Below are 24,088 nucleotides of genomic sequence, written 5' to 3'. Positions count from 1 at the left end.
ATAAAAATATCCACCAGAATTAATAAATAAAAACCAATACTATTAACATAGGTCACTTCTATGGTATGTGGTATATGGTATGTATTATTTATAGACTATGATAATCCCAAACCTTCTTGTTGCCACTGAACTCTCAGTTATTCCACATTTTTTCACAAAAACTTTGAGATCTGGCTTTCCCCTTTAACCCAACTTCATCCATAAGGAGGAGCAGCATGGAGATTTCAGCATTCCCCAGATCCGATACTTGGATTGTCACTGTCTTTTATGTAGGGTGATTGTACCCATTACTTGAATTCAGTAACTGCCGATATCCAGGTGAGCCCCTAATCTCTATTTTTAGTTCAGTGGTTTCCCCTACACGCCAAACTCAGAAACAGAACTTCCTGTCACTCATGTCGACTTGCTAACCCCCAGGCATTTCAAAGTCATCATGTCCAGTCTTGGAACCACATGACCTAATAGAACATGTGGTCTGAGTCGATACTTCTCCCACCCAGACAATACTCCAAATTCTTTTAGGGAGGAAAAAACCATGGGGAGGGAGAGATTGCTTCCAAATACTCATGTATTGGTTTATCATATTACCAGATGAAAGAGAGGATGTTTCTTATCTGTAAAGTGGGAGATGTTCTAGAACCTTCCTCTAAGGACTCCCATGAGAAGGAATCATGCATGTGCATTTAGCACAGGGTCTGGCCCATACAGAGAGCTACATAAATGGTCACTGTTAATACTGTGGTCCATTTCATGGGGCGAGAGAGAAGGGCATAAAATGTAATTGTGAGATTATGGGTTTTGAAAGCACGAAGAGCTGGGTCTCAATCCTAGCTCCCCCTGTTTACTAGCTGGGAGGCCCTGAGCAAGTTAACTTGCCTGAGCCTCAGTTTCCTCATCCACAAAATGGGATAAAACCATTACTGGCCTCATGGCATTGAGAGAAACAGGTGACAGAATGGGTAAGAAGAGCTTAGCACATGCCTGGAATGTGTGATGTTGCTGCTTCTTCGAGTGGAGTTTGTGTTGAGAGCTGACAGGCAGTGTAGGAAATTTTCCTCTTAAACGGTCTGTTTTTATTTTGTTTTGTTTTGCTTTTAAACTTTCACTGTTTCTCTTCAGAGTTCAATTTTTTAAATTACAGTTTTTTTCAAAAGACTACCTGTAATTCTTCAGGAATGCTGTGCTCTATAGACAACAGATTTTCAAATCATGTGAGTCTAAGGCTGCTAAGATCCCAGGAGAGAGGTATTATTATTTTCCCCCAATTTACAAATGAAGAGAGGCTAAATAACCTGCCCAATCTCATCCAGCATTGTTTTTTCAAATCTCAGGCCTATTTGAACCCAGAGTGTGTGCTCTTAACAACCCCAGCAAAGGGCACCACCTCTGGTCCCCACCACACCCACACCCCCACCTCTCTCCTTCCACTTCTCCTCACAATGGTAGCATGGAAAGAGCTTAGGCTTTGGAGTCAGACTGTCCTGAATTCAATCCCAACTTCAGGGTCTTGTTTAAAACACCAGATTATGATACCTACTTCTCTAGGCAGTAGTGAGAATCAAATAAGATTTTTTTTTTTGTAATGTACCTAATGCCTTTATTGCAGTGCCTGGCATGCAGTAATAAACAGTAAATGTTAGCTTCTCGGGTATCCTCCCCCTGAACCCCCTTCTTTCTCTTGGCTGCTTTCCCAGACACTCACATAAACCTGAGCTCTGACTCCCGTCGGACCAAAACTTCCCGGAGACGCTGGATTTTCGCCATTTCCAGCTCGATCTCCTCTGGCATCATGGTTGTCTCTGCCATGGAGATGATGTCCAGCTGACCTGTGTAGGAGACATAAAACGCAGGGGTCAAGGCCCCAAGTGTACACTGGTTTGCAAGGATTCCCTCATTTCAGGGAACAGATTCGATCCAGCGACCTTCACACATGACAGAGGCTCATGGATTTCAGCTTTCACTGCAAGTGTGTGTTTTCCAGAAGGCCCTTTGGAAACTGGAAAACACATTTTTCAGTGGGAACCCTGTTACAATGGCACATGGAGGCTCAGGTGGGCTCACCAAAACCTGCTCACAATTGTGTCTGTGGCCTTGACAGTCCCTGGCTGTTCCTGGCTCCTGAGCCTCTGCTCCCCCAAACCATGGCCACTTTGCCGGGTCCCAGCCCCTAAGACCAAGTTCAACTTTAGAGAAAAGAAAGTTTTATAATAATTTTTTATAGTAATACCATTAATTATCACCTTACAGCAGTGGTTCTCGACCTTTCTAATGCCGCAACCCTTTAATACAGTTCCTCATGTTGTGGTGACCCCCAACCATAAAATGTAATATAAATATCTGTGTTTTCCGATGGTCTTAGGCGACCCTGCTAGCGGTTCTCAACCTGTGGGTCGCGACCCACAGGTTGAGAACCGCTGCTGTAGAGCCTAAGACCATTGGAAACACAGATATTTACATTACGATTCATAACAGTAGCAAAATTACAGTTATGAAGCAGCAACGAAAATAATTTTATGGTTGGGGGTCACCACAACATGAGGAACTGTATTAAAGGGTCATGGCATTAGAAAGGTTGAGAACCACTGCCTTACAGGAATACTAAGTAAAGTAAGCAATAGTAACATAAAATAATACAAGTTTGTTGTAGAAAATTCAGATAATACAGACAGGCAAAAAATAACAAGGTAAAAAGTCATCCACTACCACAATGCCCAGAGAGAACCACTATCCACATTTTGATGGACAGTCATCTGGTCTTATATTTATAGTTAGTTATATATACTGCTATATATTAAAAGCATATTTAAAACATATATAACCATATATATTACCACATACACATTATCATCTATATAGAGAAAGACACTACAAATATATGTATATATACACATACACACATACACTGAGTGGCCAGATTATTATGATCTCTGAATGCATAATAATCTGGCCACTCAGTGTATATCCTATATAATAAAAGGCTAATATGCAAATTGTCCCCTCGATCAGGAGTTTGACCAGCAGGCAGGCCGGCCAACCACCCATGTCCCCTCCCCCTGGCCAGGCTGGCCAGACCCCACCCATGCACGAATTAATGCACCGGGCTCTATACACACACACACACACACACACACACACACACACACACACTGAGTGGCCAGATTATTTTGCGTTCAGACATCATAATAATCTGGCCACTCAGTGTATATACAACTAGAGGCCCAATGAACGAAATTCATGCAGAGTAAGCCTTCACAGCCCCGGCTGCCTCGCAACCCTGTGGCCCCACCCCCCACCCACTGGTCACGGAAGGTCGTTCTACCATCTGGTCTAATTAGCACATTAGCTCTTTATTATATAGGATTATATACATACTAGAGGCCTGGTGCATGAATTCCTGCACAGTCGCGGGGGAGAGGCCACAGAGGTTGGCTGGCTGGCTCGGACCCTGATCGGGCCGGTTGGCCAGCCACAGTGTGCATCATAGCAACCGGTTGTTCTGGTCGTTCTGGTCGCTTGGCTTTTATATATATAGATACATTCACTATTTTATAGGACTGTTTTTTGTCATACTGTATAAAGTTAGGGTCTCACATTTTCCTACCTGCTCTTTTTTACTTAATAACATATCATGAGCATTTTTTGCACGTCCTCAGATGTTCTTCCCCAGCAGCAGTGTGAAAGGCTGTGTAGTTTTCTATTTGTGGCTGTATCATGAATCACTTCACCAACCCCCAGACAGTTAGGTTGTTTTCTATTTTTCCCCACTATAAACAGCCCAGTGATGAGCATTCTCAAAACTAAATCTCTGCATGCATCTAAGAGATTCCTTTAGCCCACATTTCCAGAGGGAATCCTGCAAAGGATGCAACATTCTAAGGCCTTTCCCAGGTAGAGAAAGAGACCCAGGGGAGGGGATGTTCTTGCTCCACTCTAAGGCCAACATCACATCACCTACATCGGCTAATTCCTTCCACACCTGGCCCCTCAGTGCTGCTACCCTGCAGTTGTCTTTTTCCTTACATTCCAGCCAGTGGTTTGGAAAGCTGTCTCCTCTCTACCTGTCTCTCTTCTATAACCTGGAGCCCTGACCCCGTAAACACATGCCCAGGTACTGTGATTACAGACCTCCCTAAGTTAGTTCCTGCCTGCTTGGATCTCAGAAGAGGCCCCACTCCCAAAAGCCTGCACAACTTCTTTGTCATCTGTGGGAATCTCCTAACCCAGAGTTCTTCATTAGATGTCGGATTTTTTTTTTTAATGTATTTTATTGATTTTTTACAGAGAGGAAGGGAGAGGGATAGAGAGTTAGAAACATCGATGAGAGAGAAACATCGATCAGCTGCCTCCTGCACTTCCCTTACTGGGGATGTCCCCACAACCAAGGTACATGCCCTTGGCCGGAATTGAACCTGGGACCCCTCAGTCTGCAGGCCGACGCTCTATCCACTGAGCCAAGCCGGTCAGGGCTAGATGTCGGATTTTTGATAAATTGTCATACCCTTCAATCCACCTCTCCACCAATCAAAAGGCCTGGCTTGAGGAAGGAGGGAAGGAGAACAAACAAGATTAATATATTATTATGAATTGAGCATTACTGTGTCCTGGGTTCCAACTAGGCTAGAGGACCAGCTTCAAGAAGCACCAACTTTGAGCATAGGACAATATAGGGTGGTGGTGACTTAGGGATGGGAGGTAGGGGATGTTCTGAAGTCAGGTGGTTTGGGTTTGAGTCGAAGCTCTGCTCCTCACTAGCTGCATGGTCTTAATTAACCTCCTGGGATTCAGTTTCCTCCTCTGTAACATGAGGATACTAAGAGACCCAGCCAGCCAGGACAGTTGTGAGAACAGAATTAACCGAGGCATGCCATGCTCAATGCATGGTTACAATTACCTTGGTTATCACCACTGGGCCCACTCTGCCATGCCATCTCTTTATCCTCCCCACAAGCCAGCAGGATTGGGATGTTCTCTTTTTTACAAATAAGGAAACAAAAGTTCAAAGCTGAGCACATGTGTGCCTCCACAATGCACACTTCTTGCCTCATCATCTCTGTCCCTTGCCCAGACAGGTGTTCTAAGTCCAATACTGTAATTATTCACATCTTACGAGTCCTAGGGCTGCCATAACAAATCAGCACAAACTGGGTGGCTAAAACAACAGGAAGGTCTTCCTTCACAGTTCTGGATGCCAAAGTCCCAAATCAGGTGTCAGCAGGGCCACACTCTCTCCAAGGGCTCCAGGGGAGGGTCCTTCCTTGCCTCTTCCAGATCCTGCTGGCTCCTGCAATCTTTGGCTTCTGGCAGCATCACTCCAACCTCTGCCTTCGTTTTCACATGGCCTTCCTTCCTGTAGCTCTGTGTGTCCTTCTCTGCCCTTTTCCATCTCATTGGATTTAGGGCCCACCCATAAATATGATCTAGTTTTGATATTTATCATCTTTTAAAAAAATGTTTTTATTAATTTTGAGAGAGAGAGAGAGGAAGGGAGAGAGAGAGAAACAAGATGACACTTAACCAACTGAGCCACTCTGGCCAGGCCAATCTTTATCTTAATTGCTTCTGCAAACACTCTATTACCAAATAAGGTCCGAGGTTCTGGGTGGATATGAATTTTGGGAGAGCACTACTTAGCCCACTACAGTAATGAATGGTCACAAGCTTACATGCTACCTCAGAGTGATGTCAAGAGCTTTAATCACATGAAGCCCAGCCCTGTCTTGAAGCAGCAAGAGCCCCAGAAAGTGGCAAGGGGATGGGGCATGGTGACAACCAGCTGAGGGCCAGAGTCGGAGATCCTTGATCTGAGGCTAATCACTGGTTATATGACCTTGAATGAGCCCCCTTTACCACTTTGCATCACTTTCTTGTTTGCAAAATGGAGTTCAATAGCTCTTGTGTGTTACACCGTGCTAAGGCTTCATATATATTATCCCATTTAATCCCTAGTTTACAAATGATGCATCTGAAGCTTAGAGAAGGAAAATAACTTGACCAACATTGCACTAGAACATTGCAGAGACAGAATCCAAACCTAGGTCTGTCTCTCCTTCTTTCTCTTTCTCTTAACCACATTATATAGCCTCCAGGCAAGGATTAAATGTATTTGAGGATGCAAAAGCTCATGGTTAATGACCATGCAGATATAAATGGGTTTCTCACATCACGGTTCAGATGGGCAATCTGATTTCCATGGGACAGACGCTGAAAATGACAAAACATCCTGGAGCAAAGTGTGTGACAAGAGATTAATCACACCCCATGGGTTGGCATTTTACCTCCGTGCTTGGGGGAGGATGGAGGTGATGGCACTGCCAGGCTCCAGGTACTGAGATGAACATTTAGCTTTGACTTTGGGCAGAGAATGAGGCTGATGCCTCTATTGAAAAGACTCCCATCAGGGATTCTTTCCTTCCCCTGGAGAATGGAGTGAAGCCTAGATCTCAAATCAGATATAAATTAATTAGAATCCTTTCTTGTAGTGAGTGCTCTGCACCAGCCACAGTGCTAGGCTTATTCTAAGCCATATCTCATTTATCTTCACAACACCTATGCGCCAAATCCAGTCCCTGGCATGATTTTGTAGGTAAAGCTTGACTGGAACACTGGCCATGCTCATTCATTTACGTGTTATTTATGGTTGTTTTTGCACTACAACAGCAGAATGTAGTAGCTGCAACAGAGACCATGTGGCCTACAAAACCTCAAATATCTACTATCTAGACCTTTACCGAAAAAGTTTGCCGACTCCTGCCCTAGATAGTAGATGCTATAATTTCCCCCGTTTAAAGGGTTTTTAAAAAGCACCACTGGTTTATACAGTAACAATAATAACTAACATTTACTGAGCACTTGTCACATGCCAGGCTCTGATTCTCAAAACAGACATGGGTGGTAAATATAGAATACCCATTTCACAGATGAGCAAGTTGAGGCTCAGGAAAAGAGTAAGATTTAATACCAGATCTGTCCTACTCCAAAGCCCTTATTGTAATCAGTCATATTCATTTAAGAACTATCTCCCCACTTAAGACATCATCATTTTAACAATAGAGAGAACTGAATATATTCTATTGCATTAGGGATATGGAGAGTAGCTATTCTCAAGTATCAGCAGGTGCGCTAATTATCTGGGGAGCTTGTTAAAAAGGAAGCTTCTCTGACTCTACCCCCAGGGACTTTCACGCAGGAGGTTTTCAGTCCAGACTCAGATAAACGTTGGTATAGGACATGAATAAATGTATCTCAGGCATGGTGGGTTGCTTTACCGTGTGAATTTGTGTGATAGAGCTAGTGTGATGGAAACCTTCTCGACAACATTTCTCAGCTAGAAGGCAGGCATCCAACCGCTGCTAAGGAATGTGTCCATGAGGAGGACAAATCCTGGAAGGAGACAGATAGCATTTCAGGCTGGCTAGAGAAGACAGTCTCTATGAGGCTCTATGCCTGTTTCCAGGCAGAGCCCAGCTGCTGTGCAGACAGAGCAAAGCACAAAGGCACAGAAAGCCCCAGGGCTCCAACTGCCATTGCTGTCACTGAGCCTCCAGGAGCTGAGTCACTTCTGGGGGAAGAAGCAGCTAAATCCATCTTTTATCCCCAAATGCCACACCAGGGAGATGTATGCCTCATGAGTGCGGAAGCACCAGCGAACACAAACTGAACACCGGGCATGACTGGGACGCGCCAGCAGGCTTAGTCATTTATCTCAAAAATGTAAAGCTACCCAGAGACAGGGGTGGCAATCTCCTAGAAACCTGTAATTTAAATATAGCTGAGAAGGGTAAACTCTGGGAACCAAAGAGAAGTCTCCCCTGGCCTGTCTTTTCCAACCATGGCTCACAGTAGGAGTTTGAGCCCACGGTCCCCTAAACAACCCCTGCTTACGTTTCTGCTTCATAACTTTATGCACCTGGAATATGCTCCAGAACTCACTCATATTAAGCATTTATCTACTGTGAGCCAAGCACTCCTAAATACCTTAGCAGGTAGGTATTATCATTATCACCTTCCCTTTAGAGATTAAGAAGATGAGGTTCAGAGAGATCATAAGTGGTTGGCCAAAATCACTCAACCAATGAGAGCTGGGAGTCAGACCCAGGTCTGCATGATTTCAAAGCATCATGCTGTAGGTCAAGGGCTGCAGAACAAACTCTTGAGTCACTGCACAGAATTCATCACAGCCATGTACCATATGTTATGGACTGAATGTTTATATCCTCCCACCTCAAATTCAATTGTTGAAATCCTATCCCCCAATGTGATGGTATTAAGAGGTGGGGGCTTTGAAAGGTAATTAGGGTTAGATAAGTTCATGAGGGTGTGGCCCCCATGATGAAGAGGAGACACAAAAGCTTGCTTTCTCTCTCTGCTCTTCAACAAGTGAGGCCACAACAAGAAGGCAGCCATCTACAAACCAGGTAGAGGGTTCTCACCCACCAAACACTGGATCTGCCACTGCTTTCACCCTGGGCTTCCCAGACTCCAGAACCATGAGAAATAAATGTCTGTTACTTAAGCCACCTATATCTATGGAATTATATTACAGCAGCCTGAGCAGATTAATACACTATCTATGTTATCATTTACTCAATATTTCTTTACATTGACTATAAAAAAATTCAAATAAGCTTCTTAAAGGGAATTTCATATTATGTCCATAATAATAAGTCCCTATCACTAGGCATAATTTAAAAATATCCATAAAAAAATTCAGTGGAAATACAGTAATGTTATCAAATTCTAGCTAAATACTGTAGGCTTAAGGCTCAAATTGAAGCCTAATTTTTCTTTCTTAACAGGTGAATTAGCAAGTATTAGAAAGTTAGCAAGTACAGGCAGTCCTCAGGTTATGTCGGACTTGACATATGTCATTTCGTGGTTACATCGCCATCTCCCATCTATGTATATAAAAGCCTAAGCAACTGTCGCAACCGAAACAACTGAACAGATGACTGAACAGGCTGCGTGGGGCTACCAGGCCGGCAGGGGGGTTAGTGAAGGGCGTCCAAATGACTGAGCAGCAGGCTGTGTGAGGTGACCAGGCCAGCAGGGGGTTAGTGAGGGACCACCAAACGACTGAGCAGCGGGCTGCGTGGGGCAACCAGGCCGGCAGTGGGGGCAGTTGGGGGCAACCAGGCCGGCAGGAGTGGGGGCGCAATGAGGGGAGACCAGGCCGGCAGAGGGGAGCAGTGAGGGGCAACCAGGCTGGCGGGGGGTAGTTGGGGGTGACCAGGCCAGCAGGGGGGGGCAGTTAGGGGCAATCAGGCAGGCAGGCAGGTGAGTAGTTAGGAGCCAGTGGTCCCGGATTGTGAGAGGGATGTCCGAATGCTGGTTTAGGCCCGAACCGGCAGTCGGACATCCCCCGAGGGGTCCCAGATTGAAGAGGGCGCAGGCTGGGCTGAGGGGACCCCCCCCCCCCACCATGCGTGAATTTCGTGCACCGGGCCTCTAATTTATAAAAAAAAAAAAAAAAGTTCCATCATTTTGACGTATGTACATATGTGCTTTATGTTTTTTATTATTTATTTACCACAAGTAAAGGACAGGAATTGTTATCTTTCCTTTAAAATTTTCTTACTGTTTCATTTCATTACTGCTGTGTATGTGCTCCATGTGAGTGACATAGGTGCTTATGTAGGTGTGTTCCAACTTACAGCGAAAATCGCATTACATAGCACTGTAGGAACGGATCTCCGACATAACCCAAGGACCTACTATACTAGAGAAGCATTAGAAACAAAACACTAAATTGAGACTTTCTTCTTTGGTAATTACAAAGGTTGATAACTGGAAAAGAGAGTAATTTTCCCACAATGTAATTCAATGCTATTTGATGCTAGAAGCATCTGACTACCACTAAGATACCCTTCCCACCCTTGAGAAAGCTGCTGCAGAATGGAATTCCATTGCTTTGGGTTGGAAGGGTCTTAGAGGTCCTTTAGGTCAGCCTCTGCATGTGGGATAGGATGTGGAATGACATGACAGGATGCAGTTTTTAGGGTCTTTTGACAAGCAGCAGTGAGCCAAACTCTTGAGTTCTCACTGGAAATTAAATGAGAACTCAGGCCTGAAGGACAATTCTCAACCATTTGTCAAGATTTTCATCCAAAGATGAATCATCCATTTTGAGTCCTTATTTCAAAATAGCTGATATCACCCAGGTAATTAAATGAAGGTGGACCTATTCATTTCATTCCCACATCATTTATTAGGTGTCCAGCATCCTTAAAACATATTCATAAGGACACATGAGAGAAGGGCCACAGTGGCTGCCTTGGAGGATGTGAGGGGCTGGGGGTCACTGTTGGGGAAAATCACCTTCTACCTAATATGCCCTTTTCTACTGTTTGGATTATTTAATACATTTTTTATTTTGGAGTAATTTTAGATTACTAGGAAAGTTGCGAAGATACTACAGTGATTCTCCATATATCCTTCACTTAGTTCCCACCACTGTTAACATCACCAAGATGCTGATGCATTACTTCTAGCTGTATTGTTTGAAATTTTACTATGGCAGGTGTTACCTATTCAAGACAAATTTAAAATAACAAGAAGGGGGGTGTGGGGGGGCGGGGGGAAGAAAGGAAAAATAGTTGGTGTATGCAGGCCCCGTGGAAACCAAGTAAGTCCTTGAAGAGGGCAAGCAAAGGGGGCAGTTATGAGCATGGACTTTGGGGTCTCGGGGCTGGCTCTCATGCTGACCTTGATCCCATTAGTTGAGACTCTGCCCTCCATTTCTTCATCTGCAACAATGGGAAAATCATACACATCTCTTAGGAAATTTATGTAAGTGCCAGGCACATACAAAGTCCTTTCCATAACTCTCTGTATAATATTTGCTCTTATTATTCGCTTAATAAATATGCCTTGAAAACCTGTTTCATGCCAGATATTGCTCTCACCAAGAGGAATGAAACACAACAGACAAAAGCTATGCCCTCGTGGAGCTGATTTTCTAGCATGGGGCTTACGTGTCAGAGAGTAAATTTGCTTCAGTGCTCTGTGCTGGTCATTGGCTCACCAGCAGCTTACTCCTGACAGTAGATTTGGACAGATTCTGGTTCAAGTCCCGGCTCTACCACCAGTTGCTTGATCTGGACCCGTTACTTAATATTCCCAAGTCTCACTTTCCTCTTCTATAAAATGGGACAGTAACTTGCTGCCATAGAGATAAAATTAAATAATGTGTCAAGTGCTTGGGCATGACACACAGTGGTCAGTATCATTCTTACTACCATCACATTTCCTTTCCCTGGAAGAAGCCAGACAAATGTGGGGGAGGAAACAAAACTGGGATCATCAGCTCTGGAGAACAACAGACTTCTGCTCATTTGGGCCATTCCTCTGCCCCTCTAGGTACAACTACAGTCCTACTCCAACAGACCCATGCCTGCTCTGAAACGAGGATCCAAAGGGGCCTCATCAACCCTCTGTCAAGGACCCAGTCCTTTGAGTCTGTATGCACAGGCACATCTTCCTGGCATCAACCCAACAGAGTCTACACACCAGGAAATACATCTGAGCCCCAATTACTGGGAAGCGGATATCCTGATGCATTTCAAAGGCTCCTGGTGACACCGAGCCTTTTATTGTCATCAATCATTCACGTAGGGAAGAAGCTAATTTCAACCCCCAAACATCTTATGGGATGTACCAAGCATCTCGCCTTCTTGCTATACCGTGTATATAATGGGAAACAGCTGGTTGCTTTCAATGAGTCACCATTTCCCAAGAAGATGAAGTAACTGCTTTTAATTCAGATGTTCCTGGATGCTCCATTCCCCTTGGTCTGCCGTTTGAAGGAGAATATCTGGAGAGCAATTGTACCTCCCATGACCCAGTGCCTTCCCATACATGATGCCTCTTTATTTTCACAATCAACACTGCAAGGGAGGTTTTGCAGCTGAGAAAACTGACTTGCCTCTGAATCCTGGCCATGGTTATTATTCTCTAATGTTACTTGGAGCATGTTTTTAGCTTCTCCAAATTTCTATTTTCTTGGACACATCTCACTTGTCCAAGGTCACAAAAGTAATTAGGGGAATGCACAATCAGCAGTGGAGTTAAGGAACAAGCACTAGAATCAAGCTCACTTGGGTTTAAATCCTGCATCTGCTTCTTTTTAGCTGCTGACCTTGGGCAAGTGACTTGACTTCTCTAAACCTCAGGTTCCTTATCTGTAAATTGGGGGTAAGTAAGTAGAATGTGAGACCATCTGAAGACTCATTCTGAAAGCTCAGGTAAGAGTTATATTTTTATTTATTTTTATTGATTTCAGAGAGGACGAGAGAGGGGGAGAGAGAGAGAGATAGAAACATCAATGATGAGAGGGAATCATTGAGTGGCTGCCTCTCGCATGCCCCACACAGGGGATCAAGCCCACAACCCAGGCATGTGACATGACCAGGAATCAAATTCTGACCTCTTGGTTCATAGGTCGACACTCAACCACTGAGCCATGCCAGCTGGGCTCATGCAAGAGTTTTATCTCACCTCTGCTCTGAGCACTTGTTCCAACCTGCGTTTTTCACCCTAGGCACTACTGACATTTGGAGCTGGACCATTCTTTACTGGGTTATTCTTTACCTCTGCATTGCAGGATATTTAACAGCACCTCAGGACTCTACCCACGAGGCTGTTTGCATCTTCCCACCAACCCAAAATGTCTTCAAACATTTGCAAATATCACAGGGGGAAAACTGTCCCAGGTTGAGAATCATTGATTTAGACCCACTTTTTCAGTAGTGCTTTGAGAACACCTTAATTCTTATTGTCCATATAAAGTAATATACTCACAGGTCCTGTGAATTAGGGTGTATACATCTTTGGGAGGCCAATATTCAGCTGATTACATAATAGAGAAGGCAAAACAAAACAAACAAACAAAAAATAAAACCCTATTGTAGAGGGTCCCATGATTGGGTCGTCCTCCTCCTCAAGGGTAGAAACTATGGTCTGTAGGGAGGGACGTAGATTCATTTAAGGAGTTGGATAACCAAGCAGTGCGACTGCCATCCTGCTCACTGGGCATTGTCCACACCACCCAGCTCAGTGCCAGCAGCCACGGCATGGCAACACTTAGCTGATAGCATGACTCAAGTCAGAATGAGGGCCCTGCCCCTTCCTGGCTTGTGCCCCTGGAAAAATTATTTAAATTCTCTGACTTTCCCCTTTCTCCCTTGTAAAGTGGGTCTAATGATCCTCGTTTGCCATATTTGTTCATTCCATAATAACTATTTGCGTAGTTGGTAAGTGGGTTATGCAACCTTCTCCTTCCTCAGTATCCGTTATCTAATAAGTGGGGATAATAATAGAAGCTACTCATTGGTTGGTTGTGATGAGGGTTGAATGAGACAGTGTATGTAAGATTAGTATATAATAAGGACAGAGTGAGGTCTTGGTGAATGTCAATTGTCATATCACCATCACCTTCATCACCATCACCATCATCACAATCATCACCATCACCACCATCACCCTCAAAATCATCATCACTATCATTACCATCACCACCATCACCATCAAAATCATCATCATCATCACTATCATTACCATCACCGTTATCATCATCATCATCATGACTATCAAAAGATAAAGCAGCCAACCTGTCTTCCACCATAGCTGGAAATGGGGGTGAAAAAGGAAAGTCCTTGGGGAGCCCCTGCCCCAACCTTACCTCCCTCACAGAACTCCCTTCATTGGGAATACCCAACCTCATATACCATCCCGTACCATGTCTTCTTAAGGAGAATGAGAAACACCAAAAGTCATGTGTCCCAACTGCATCATCCACAAAACCAGCATAGGCAGGGGGTGAGGGGGTGAAGGGAAGGTGTGATATTAAGGTAATGAAAATACTTTTAAGCAAATATTCTAGAATATTATACTTTAAGGAATCCTCTTAGAATGTTTTATACTTCTAATTAGAGGCCCAGTGCATGACATTCATGCACAGGGGGTGGGCCCCTCAGCCCTCTCGCAGTCTGAGACCCCTCTGCGGACATCCCCCAAGGGGTCCTTAGCGCTGCCGCGGAGGCAGAAGAGGCTCCCGCCACCACCGCTGTAGCCGTGAGCCCAGCTTCTGGCTGAGCAGCGCTTCCCCTGTGGGAGCGCACTGACCACCAGGGGGCAGATCCTGCATTGAGCATCTGCCCCTTGGTGGTCAATGTGCATCATAGCGACCGGTCGTTCTGCCTTTTGGTCGATTTGCATATATAGGATAATACCAGCATTTCTTAAGCCTTGTAAAACTTTTCTTAGATTCCTATATAACTATTAAATCCTTTATGAAATAAGGAGGTGTATTAATAAACAAACTCTTGACAACTGCTTTCAAATAAGATTATGAGCCATTCAGGAAAAGCAGTTTAACACATTTATGTTCACATGATTTGACTACCCACTCTATTTGCACAACTTGGCTCAGAATGACTTTTGGTAGTTTCAAAAAAATCAAACTCCCTCCCCACCAAAGGTTCATCATGGACTGGGATTGTACTCCCAGGAGGAGTTCCAGAAAGGTTTTATTTGAACAATCTGTGTGTTACCTCCAGCGTGGGGTTTTGAAGGAGATGACACATGAGTTCTTGCAGTTTATTCAACAATCTATAATGTCATTTTTTTGTTATTTGATGTCCTTACCCAACACTTCTAAATGACCTTCAATGAGTCACCAAACTCCTCTGTCATATTTCTGAGGTCCTTTGAGGCCATACAAAAAAAAAATAAAGTATTCTTCCTCATTCAGAGGGAATTGTTAGAGATGTTGAGTTAAAACTGTGGAAATTGATAACCCTGAAATAACAATAAGGTAACTGTCCAAATGAAATTATGCAAACAACTAATGTTTTTTGGCACTTCTGCAGGTTCATCCTATTATTCAAGTTTCATTTTTTTAAAACTACCCTCCAGTCCTGCAATCTCAGGCTTCATGAGTATAGACAATTATGAATCTACCCTGAGCTGTGATTCATGATCTTTACTAAGACTCCCTAAAGCTTCCAATTTATAAACCAATTCAAAAGTAAGCAAAGGGCCTGGGTCATGCAAGGATGGACAGAGAACCAGATGGTACTGCTTTAAACCGTTCTTGGCAAGGCTGAAATGATTGGAATCTAAAGGAAAATAAATTGGAACTGTCTAAAGTAATATTTCAGTTTTTAAAAATTGCTTAGCCTGGAAATCATGTGGCTCATTTCATCCCTCACCGGCTGGAAACTTACCTGGGGAGATAAACTGCTTGGAGAACATTATTTTCATTCAGAAAGTTTGAAACTGGGGAATAGCCTGAGATAAATGGAGGTGGTTTGGGGTGTGTTTTGGGATCCTTGGGGATCAGGCAAAAACAGCCGGAGAGCCTGTGTATGGGCTGTGTGCAAGCATGGGTGGGCCAAGTTCAGTGTTCACAAACAGACTGCATGTGGGAGAGCTTGATGGAGAGCCAGAGGGAGAGCCTGACGATGGCAGAAGAGGGGAGGCAAGTGTGGAAACAGAGATGCTGGATTGAAAGTGCAGCATGATACCTGGCCGGTTTGGCTTGGTGGTTGAGCTTCGACCCATGAACCAAGACGTCATTGGTTGGAGTCCCAGTTAGGGCACATGCCCTGGTTGCAGGCTTGATCCCCAGTAGGGGGCGTGCAAGAGGCAGCTGATCAGTGATGTTTCTCTGTCATCATTGATGTTTCTCTCTCTCTCTCTCTCTAAAAAAAATCAATAAGAATATACATCTTTAAAAGTGCAGCATAATAAGAGAAGGCCCTAAACAGAGAGATCAATCACGGAGGCAAAATAATCAGGGCTGGAAATACTAAGGGATTTACTTTTTTAATTAACTAAAGTTCATACTTTGCTCAGATTTCCTTGGTTTTTACCTGACATCCTTTCTCTGTTTCAAGATTCCATCCAGGATATCACATGACACTTAGTTGTCATGCCTCCTACGCTCCTCTGGGCTGTGACAGTTTCTCAGACTGTCACTTGTTTTTGATGACCTTGACAGTTTTGAGGAGTACTCATAAAATATTGTATAGGCTGTCCCTCAATCGGGATGTGTCTGATGTTTTCCTGAAGATTAGACTGGGGTTATGGGTTTACGGGAGAAAGACCACGGAGGGAAACTGCCATTCTCATCACTGTCTGTCAAGGGCACGTGCTGTAAGGATGACTTGTCACTGTTGAGGTTGACCTGGGTCACTTGGCTCAGTGGTGCTTGTCAGGTTTCTCCACTGTACAGTCATTCTCCCCCCTACGCCTTCCCATTTTGTCCTCTTTGGAAGGAAATCACTGAGCACAGCCCACATTTACAAGGTGGGGAGTTACACGCACTTCCTTGAGGGCAGAGCATGCTTTTATTTTTATAATTAGAAAAAATAAACCCTCATTAAAAGATGATGAGGATCACATGCCAGTGGAGCAGAAACCCAGAACGTGGGAGGCCCAGCTGGAACTGGAGGTGTGGCAAAGACCCGCTTCCCAACACTCCTGCGAGAGGTGCACAGTCTGAGTGTTCAAGTCCAAGGGTCGGCCTGGCTGCAAGAAAGGAAGACACTAAAAACCAAAACCAAAAACTGGGCACCAAAGTGAGACCAAGGGTCATCCAGAAGGGATAATTTTCCTAGATGCTGATTTTAATGCTCTCCACATCCCTTTGGAAAGCTCAGGGCTCTGCCCCATTGGGTGGTCCTTCCTCTGTGGGGCCTTGGGCAACTGACGTGGCCTCATATGTCATTCGGAGGCTCTTCATTTATTCAACATAACTACCATACCCCAGACAATGTTCTAGGAGCAGGCCTACAGAAATGAAACATCCATCCTAGTGGGGAAGGTGGGTGGCAGGTAAAAAGATAAACTAATATCCTTTAAGTTAACAGGACTACGCAGAGAATAAAATGTGGTTATGGGCTAGAAAGCGATTGACAGGTGACTCCTTCAGACAGTGGACATCTCTGAGGCAGTGATATTTGAGCTGACACTGAATGACCAAAAGGAGCAGGCTTGGGAAGAAGAAAGGAGAGAATGCTACCGGCAGATGGAATTGCAAATGCAGAAGTCCTGAGATGGAGTAAGCTTCCTGTTCAAGAACAGAGAGAAGGTCAATGTGGGTGAAGCAAACTGAAAAAGGGGAGGAATGTTACAGGATGGAGAGACAGGCAGGGACCAGATGATGCTGGGCCTGTAGCTCTGGTGAAAAATTCATATTTCAGTCCCAGTGGTTGACAAACAGAATTTTAAGCAGAAGAGTGATGAGACTGACAGTGTCTTGGTTTTGTTTTGTTTTGAAACCCGTGGCCGGAATCGAACCCGGAACCCTTCAGTCTGCAGGCCAACGCTCTATCCACTGACCCACACCGGCCAGGGCTGATGGTGTCTTTAAAAGTCTCTGTCTCCTATGAGAGGGTGCACTGTTATGGAGCAAGCATAGAAGTAGGAAGACCAGCCTCTTGCTATTGCTTCAGAACATTATTGAAGGATTAAATGCATGATAATGTGTGCAAAGTGCTCAGTCCAGGGCCTGGTCATAGTAAGCAATCAATAAATACAATAAAATAAAATAAATGCAATCAATAAACCCACTACTGCAGTTATGCAGATGCTTGCCACTCCTTCCAACTTAGCTACAGCTATCTCTGCAGCTCCTACTCTCTGTGGATCTTTGCAGAGGGTGGGACAGCCCCAAGGTTGCTGGCCATCCTATTCCCACAGACAGGGCGGACTGAACTGGGGTGTGACGGACAAGTCCCAGGGAGGCAATGTATTTGAGTGCATAACAATTATTTGGAGCCGAAAGTAATTGAGGGGAAAAAAATGATACAAGAAAAGCTCTCTTCCTTCCCCCTATTTGCCTAAAAGCAGGACATAAATTTGTAAACCTGTCTCCCCTCCCAGGAAGTTAATCACTTTATAGATCCTTAGTTTGAAGTTGGCACCAGAGGAATCTACACAACAAACTTACTAACGAGTCCTTATCTCCCATTAGTTTCTCCCATATAGTTTCCTTCCCATAAGAAAATCAAAGGCATTTTCCTTTGTCTTGTCACTTCTCTAAACATTTATTGTTCTTTTGTTAAGATGCTATGTAAGCCCAAGTTCTAACCACCCTTAAGTGTTACTCATTGATGCCCTAACCGGTTTGGCTCAGTGGATAGAGCGTCAGCCTGCGGACTGAAGGGTCCCAGGTTCGATTCCGGTCAAGGGCATGTACCTTGGTTGCGGGCACATCCCCAGTGGGGGGTGCATGGGAGGCAGCTGATTGGTGTTTCTCTCTCATCGATGTGTCTGACTCTCTCTCCCTCTCCCTTCCTCTCTGTAAAAAATCAATAAAATATATATATATATATAAAGAGTTACTCATTGCTGAGTGCTCCTACATAGAGGTGCAAGGCACAAGCTAGTACACTTCTGTTTCTTTTCCTCTTTTTTTAAAAAATTTTATTTTATTGTTTAAAGTATTACACGTAGTAGTACATATATCTCCTTTTTTTCCCCATTGACCTTCCCCCAGCTTCCCCTACCCCCTGTCACATGCCCTCATCCCACCCCCCCAGTGTCTTGTGTCCATTGGTTGTGCTTATATGCATGCATACAAGTCCTTCGGTTGATCTCTTTCTCCACCCGCTCCCCGCAACACTCCCCAGCCTTCCCGCTGTAATTTGACAGTCTGTTCGATGCTTTACTGCCTCTGTATCTATCTTTTTATTCATCAGGTTATAATGTTTTTCTCTTTTAATATGTCTTTTTTTAGACTAATTTATAAGGCCCCAGCCAGAGAGACTATGATGGGTGGAGAAAAAAGTGGTGTTTTTTTCCTTCCACACACCTGCTTGGCATCTCTTAAAGTGGTGGGTACAGTCTCGGTTTAGCAAAGGATAAGGGGGAAAATATACTGAATCTGAAATGGACCACTAAGAGTAAAATAAAAACGGGTTGGAATGAAGCCTACCATAGGATAAATTTGAGATAGTAAATTATATTTGGGGAAAGTTAGAAAAAGACTTTGTGGGAGGGGTAGGGGGGGGTGGAGCGGGGAGCAGGGTTAACTGTCAACAATACCCCCTGAGCTTAGAAAAGTCCAACAGAAATAATGGAAAGCCCACATGAGGAAACAGCTATTTTGAGCCCAACTAGAAGGTGTACTAAGGGGGTGAGTGGCTGAGCCAGGCTGTTAGCTATTCAAGCCACTGTTTCCCCTAAACGGAATTTGAATCAACTGAGTGCTATGAGTCCAAGCCACCTGATTGCACAGAAAATGCAGAAACCTTTCTAAAGCTCCGGGTTTGCCAAACCCAGGTCTGCCCAAAGAGAAACTGGAACCTGCAAAAAGAATGTTGCCAAAGGGAAGACTAGCAATTCCTTCCGGAAGAGGGGGTGTGAGTGACAATTTCCTGCTCCTGGCAGCAACTCCACTCATTTTGTTCAGGGCATTTAGACTCTAAATGTCACGGTGTGATGTCCCCCATGTGGAGGGGACATTTGTTGATTCTGCCTCCTGGCATCCATTCACCTTCCATTGGGAACAGGACTCCAATTACCAAACTCAGGCACTACTCCCAGGTCTTCGGGATTGAGGGGCTGACCTCACCCAGGTGTGGAGTTCTGTTTTGCCACTGGGGCTGATTCAGGTGGGCATGAAGCCCAAGAACAAAACACAAGTAATCCAGTCTAGAACTTTCATGGAACTCTTAGGGGAACAGGAAGCCTTTCTGATTTCCAGCTGGACTCAAACCTGCCGTCACATGAGATCTAAAAGCAAACCTCCATGGAGCGGGGAAGAGCCAAGAGATGAAGAGAAATAGATGAGGTACTAGGAGCCCCTGGATCAACCACCCGGAGCAAGATATCCCAATGTATTCATTTTTTGCTTAAGTGGCTTTAGTTTTCTGTAACATACAACCTAGAGAGTCACACAGATACTCTACATCTTCTAAGAGAAATGTATGAGGAGGAGCAGGAGGGGGTGAAAATGCCTCTGGGGCAACAGGGCTGTGGATCCAAGGCAGTCCCCTTGTCTCTCCCCTGTGCACACTCAGAATGCCAACACAACCTCTCCTAATGCTCACAGTCAGCATATCCATCTCCTAACGCTCACAGTCAGAGTGCCAGCACAACCATCTCCTAATGCTCATACTCAGAATGCCAGCACAACCATCTCCTAATGCTCACAGTCAGAATGCCAGCACAACCATCTCCTAATGCTCACAGTCAGAATGCCAGCTCAACCATCTCCTAATGCTCACAGTCAGAATGCCAGCTCAACCATCTCCTAATGCTCACAGTCAGAATGCCAGCTCAACCATCTCCTAATGCTCACAGTCAGAATGCTGCACAACCATCTCCTAATGCTCACAGTCAGAATGCCAGCTCAACCATCTCCTAATGCTCATACTCAGAATGCCAGCACAACCATCTCCTAATGCTCACAGTCAGAATGCCAGCACAACCATCTCCTAATGCTCACAGTCAGAATGCCAGCACAACCATCTCCTAATGCTCACAGTCAGAATGCCAGCTCAACCATCTCCTAATGCTCATACTCAGAATGCCAGCACAACCATCTCCTAATGCTCACAGTCAGAATGCCAGCACAACCATCTCCTAATGCTCACAGTCAGAATGCCAGCACAACCATCTCCTAATGCTCACAGTCAGAATGCCAGCACAACCATCTCCTAATGCTCACAGTCAGAATGCCAGCACAACCATCTCCTAATGCTCACAGTCAGAATGCCAGCTCAACCATCTCCTAATGCTCACAGTCAGAATGCCGCACAACCATCTCCTAATGCTCACAGTCAGAATGCCGCACAACCATCTCCTAATGCTCACAGTCAGAATGCCAGCTCAACCATCTCCTAATGCTCACAGTCAGAATGCCAGCACAACCATCTCCTAATGCTCACAGTCAGAATGCCAGCTCAATCATCTCCTAATGCTCACAGTCAGAATGCCAGCTCAACCATCTCCTAATGCTCACAGTCAGAATGCCGCACAACCATCTCCTAATGCTCACAGTCAGAATGCCGCACAACCATCTCCTAATGCTCACAGTCAGAATGCTGCACAACCATCTCCTAATGCTCACAGTCAGAATGCCAGCTCAACCATCTCCTAATGCTCATACTCAGAATGCCAGCACAACCATCTCCTAATGCTCACAGTCAGAATGCCAGCACAACCATCTCCTAATGCTCACAGTCAGAATGCCAGCACAACCATCTCCTAATGCTCACAGTCAGAATGCCAGCTCAATCATCTCCTAATGCTCACAGTCAGAATGCCAGCTCAACCATCTCCTAATGCTCACAGTCAGAATGCCGCACAACCATCTCCTAATGCTCACAGTCAGAATGCCGCACAACCATCTCCTAATGCTCAAAGTCAGAATGCCGCACAACCATCTCCTAATGCTCACAGTCAGAATGCCAGCACAACCATCTCCTAATGCTCATACTCAGAATGCTGCACAACCATCTCCTAATGCTCACAGTCAGAATGCCAGCACAACCATCTCCTAATGCTCACAGTCAGAATGCCAGCTCAACCATCTCCTAATGCTCACAGTCAGAATGCCGCACAACCATCTCCTAATGCTCACAGTCAGAATGCCAGCACAACCATCTCCTAATGCTCATACTCAGAATGCTGCACAACCATCTCCTAATGCTCATACTCAGAATGCCAGCTCAATCATCTCCTAATGCTCACAGTCAGAATGCCAGCTCAACCATCTCCTAATGCTCACAGTCAGAATGCCGCACAACCATCTCCTAATGCTCACAGTCAGAATGCCGCACAACCATCTCCTAATGCTCACAGTCAGAATGCCGCACAACCATCTCCTAATGCTCATACTCAGAATGCCGCACAACCATCTCCTAATGCTCATACTCAGAATGCCAGCACAACCATCTCCTAATGCTCATACTCAGAATGCCAGCACAACCATCTCCTAATGCTCACAGTCAGCACAACTATCTCCTAATGCTCAGTCAGAATGCCGCACAACCATCTCCTAATGCTCACAGTCAGAATGCCAGCTCAATCATCTCCTAATGCTCACAGTCAGAATGCCAGCACAACCTTCTCCTAATGCTCACAGTCAGAATGCCAGCACAACCATCTCCTAATGCTCACAGTCAGAATGCCAGCTCAATCATCTCCTAATGCTCACAGTCAGAATGCCAGCACAACCTTCTCCTAATGCTCACAGTCAGAATGCCAGCTCAATCATCTCCTAATGCTCACAGTCAGAATGCCAGCTCAACCATCTCCTAATGCTCACAGTCAGAATGCCAGCTCAACCATCTCCTAATGCTCACAGTCAGAATGCCAGCTCAACCATCTCCTAATGCTCACAGTCAGAATGCCAGCACAACCATCTCCTAATGCTCACAGTCAGAATGCCAGCACAACCATCTCCTAATGCTCACAGTCAGAATGCCAGCTCAATCATCTCCTAATGCTCACAGTCAGAATGCCAGCTCAACCATCTCCTAATGCTCACAGTCAGAATGCCGCACAACCATCTCCTAATGCTCACAGTCAGAATGCCGCACAACCATCTCCTAATGCTCACAGTCAGAATGCCAGCTCAACCATCTCCTAATGCTCACAGTCAGAATGCCAGCTCAACCATCTCCTAATGCTCACAGTCAGAATGCCAGCTCAATCATCTCCTAATGCTCACAGTCAGAATGCCGCACAACCTTCTCCTAATGCTCACAGTCAGAATGCCGCACAACCATCTCCTAATGCTCACAGTCAGAATGCCGTACAACCATCTCCTAATGCTCACAGTCAGAATGCCGCACAACCATCTCCTAATGCTCATACTCAGAATGCCGCACAACCATCTCCTAATGCTCATACTCAGAATGCCAGCACAACCATCTCCTAATGCTCATACTCAGAATGCCAGCACAACCATCTCCTAATGCTCACAGTCAGCACAACTATCTCCTAATGCTCAGTCAGAATGCCAGCACAACCATCTCCTAATGCTCACAGTCAGAATGCCAGCTCAATCATCTCCTAATGCTCACAGTCAGAATGCCAGCACAACCATCTCCTAATGCTCACAGTCAGAATGCCAGCACAACCATCTCCTAATGCTCACAGTCAGAATGCCGCACAACCATCTCCTAATGCTCACAGTCAGAATGCCGCACAACCTTCTCCTAATGCTCACAGTCAGAATGCCAGCTCAATCATCTCCTAATGCTCACAGTCAGAATGCCAGCTCAACCATCTCCTAATGCTCACAGTCAGAATGCCGCACAACCATCTCCTAATGCTCACAGTCAGAATGCCGCACAACCATCTCCTAATGCTCACAGTCAGAATGCCAGCTCAACCATCTCCTAATGCTCACAGTCAGAATGCCAGCTCAATCATCTCCTAATGCTCACAGTCAGAATGCCAGCACAACCTTCTCCTAATGCTCACAGTCAGAATGCCAGCACAACCATCTCCTAATGCTCACAGTCAGAATGCCAGCTCAATCATCTCCTAATGCTCACAGTCAGAATGCCAGCACAACCTTCTCCTAATGCTCACAGTCAGAATGCCAGCACAACCATCTCCTAATGCTCACAGTCAGAATGCCAGCTCAATCATCTCCTAATGCTCACAGTCAAAATCCAGCTCAACCATCCCCTAATGCAGGGTTTGTAAACTACAGCTCCAGGGCCAAATCCAGCTCACTGCCTGTTTTTATACTAGTACAACCTGTGAGCTAAGAATTGTTTTTACATTTTTAAATGGTTGTGAAAAAATTAAAAGGAAAGTAGTAGATCATGAAAATTATACAAAATTCAAATGTCAGTGTCCATAAATAAAGCTTTATTGGAACACAGCCATGCCCATTTGTCTTTGTATTGCCTAGGGCTGCTTTCACACTACAACAGAGTTGAATAGTTGGGACAGAGACCATATGGCCTCAGAGACAAAAATATTTACTATTAGTTCTTTAAGAAAAGGTTTCCAGACTCCTGTAGTTAAGTATCCTTTAGACATCCAGGAAAAGAGATTTTGTAACTTGACTTTTAAAAACTAGGGTTTTAAGTTCCAAACTTAATATACTGATAAACTTAGT

At 44.8% G+C, this 24,088-nt stretch overlaps 1 protein-coding gene across 1 annotated transcript in view; it reads right to left on the bottom strand.

Moving 5' to 3' along the window:
• The window catches only part of BMERB1 (bMERB domain containing 1), a 110,842-nt gene that overhangs the window by 52,256 nt on the left and 34,498 nt on the right, over positions 1-24,088 (bottom strand). Inside the window, exon 2 of the mRNA XM_080679974.1 lies at positions 1,703-1,826. Within this exon, the coding sequence (XP_080536100.1) occupies positions 1,703-1,826 (124 nt within the window). The remainder of the gene's footprint in view (positions 1-1,702; positions 1,827-24,088) is intronic.

Source organism: Plecotus auritus (assembly GCF_963455305.1).
Source record: "Plecotus auritus genome assembly, chromosome: 7".
Taxonomy (NCBI): domain Eukaryota; kingdom Metazoa; phylum Chordata; class Mammalia; order Chiroptera; family Vespertilionidae; genus Plecotus; species Plecotus auritus.
This window is presented reverse-complemented; position numbering and strand designations above follow the sequence as displayed.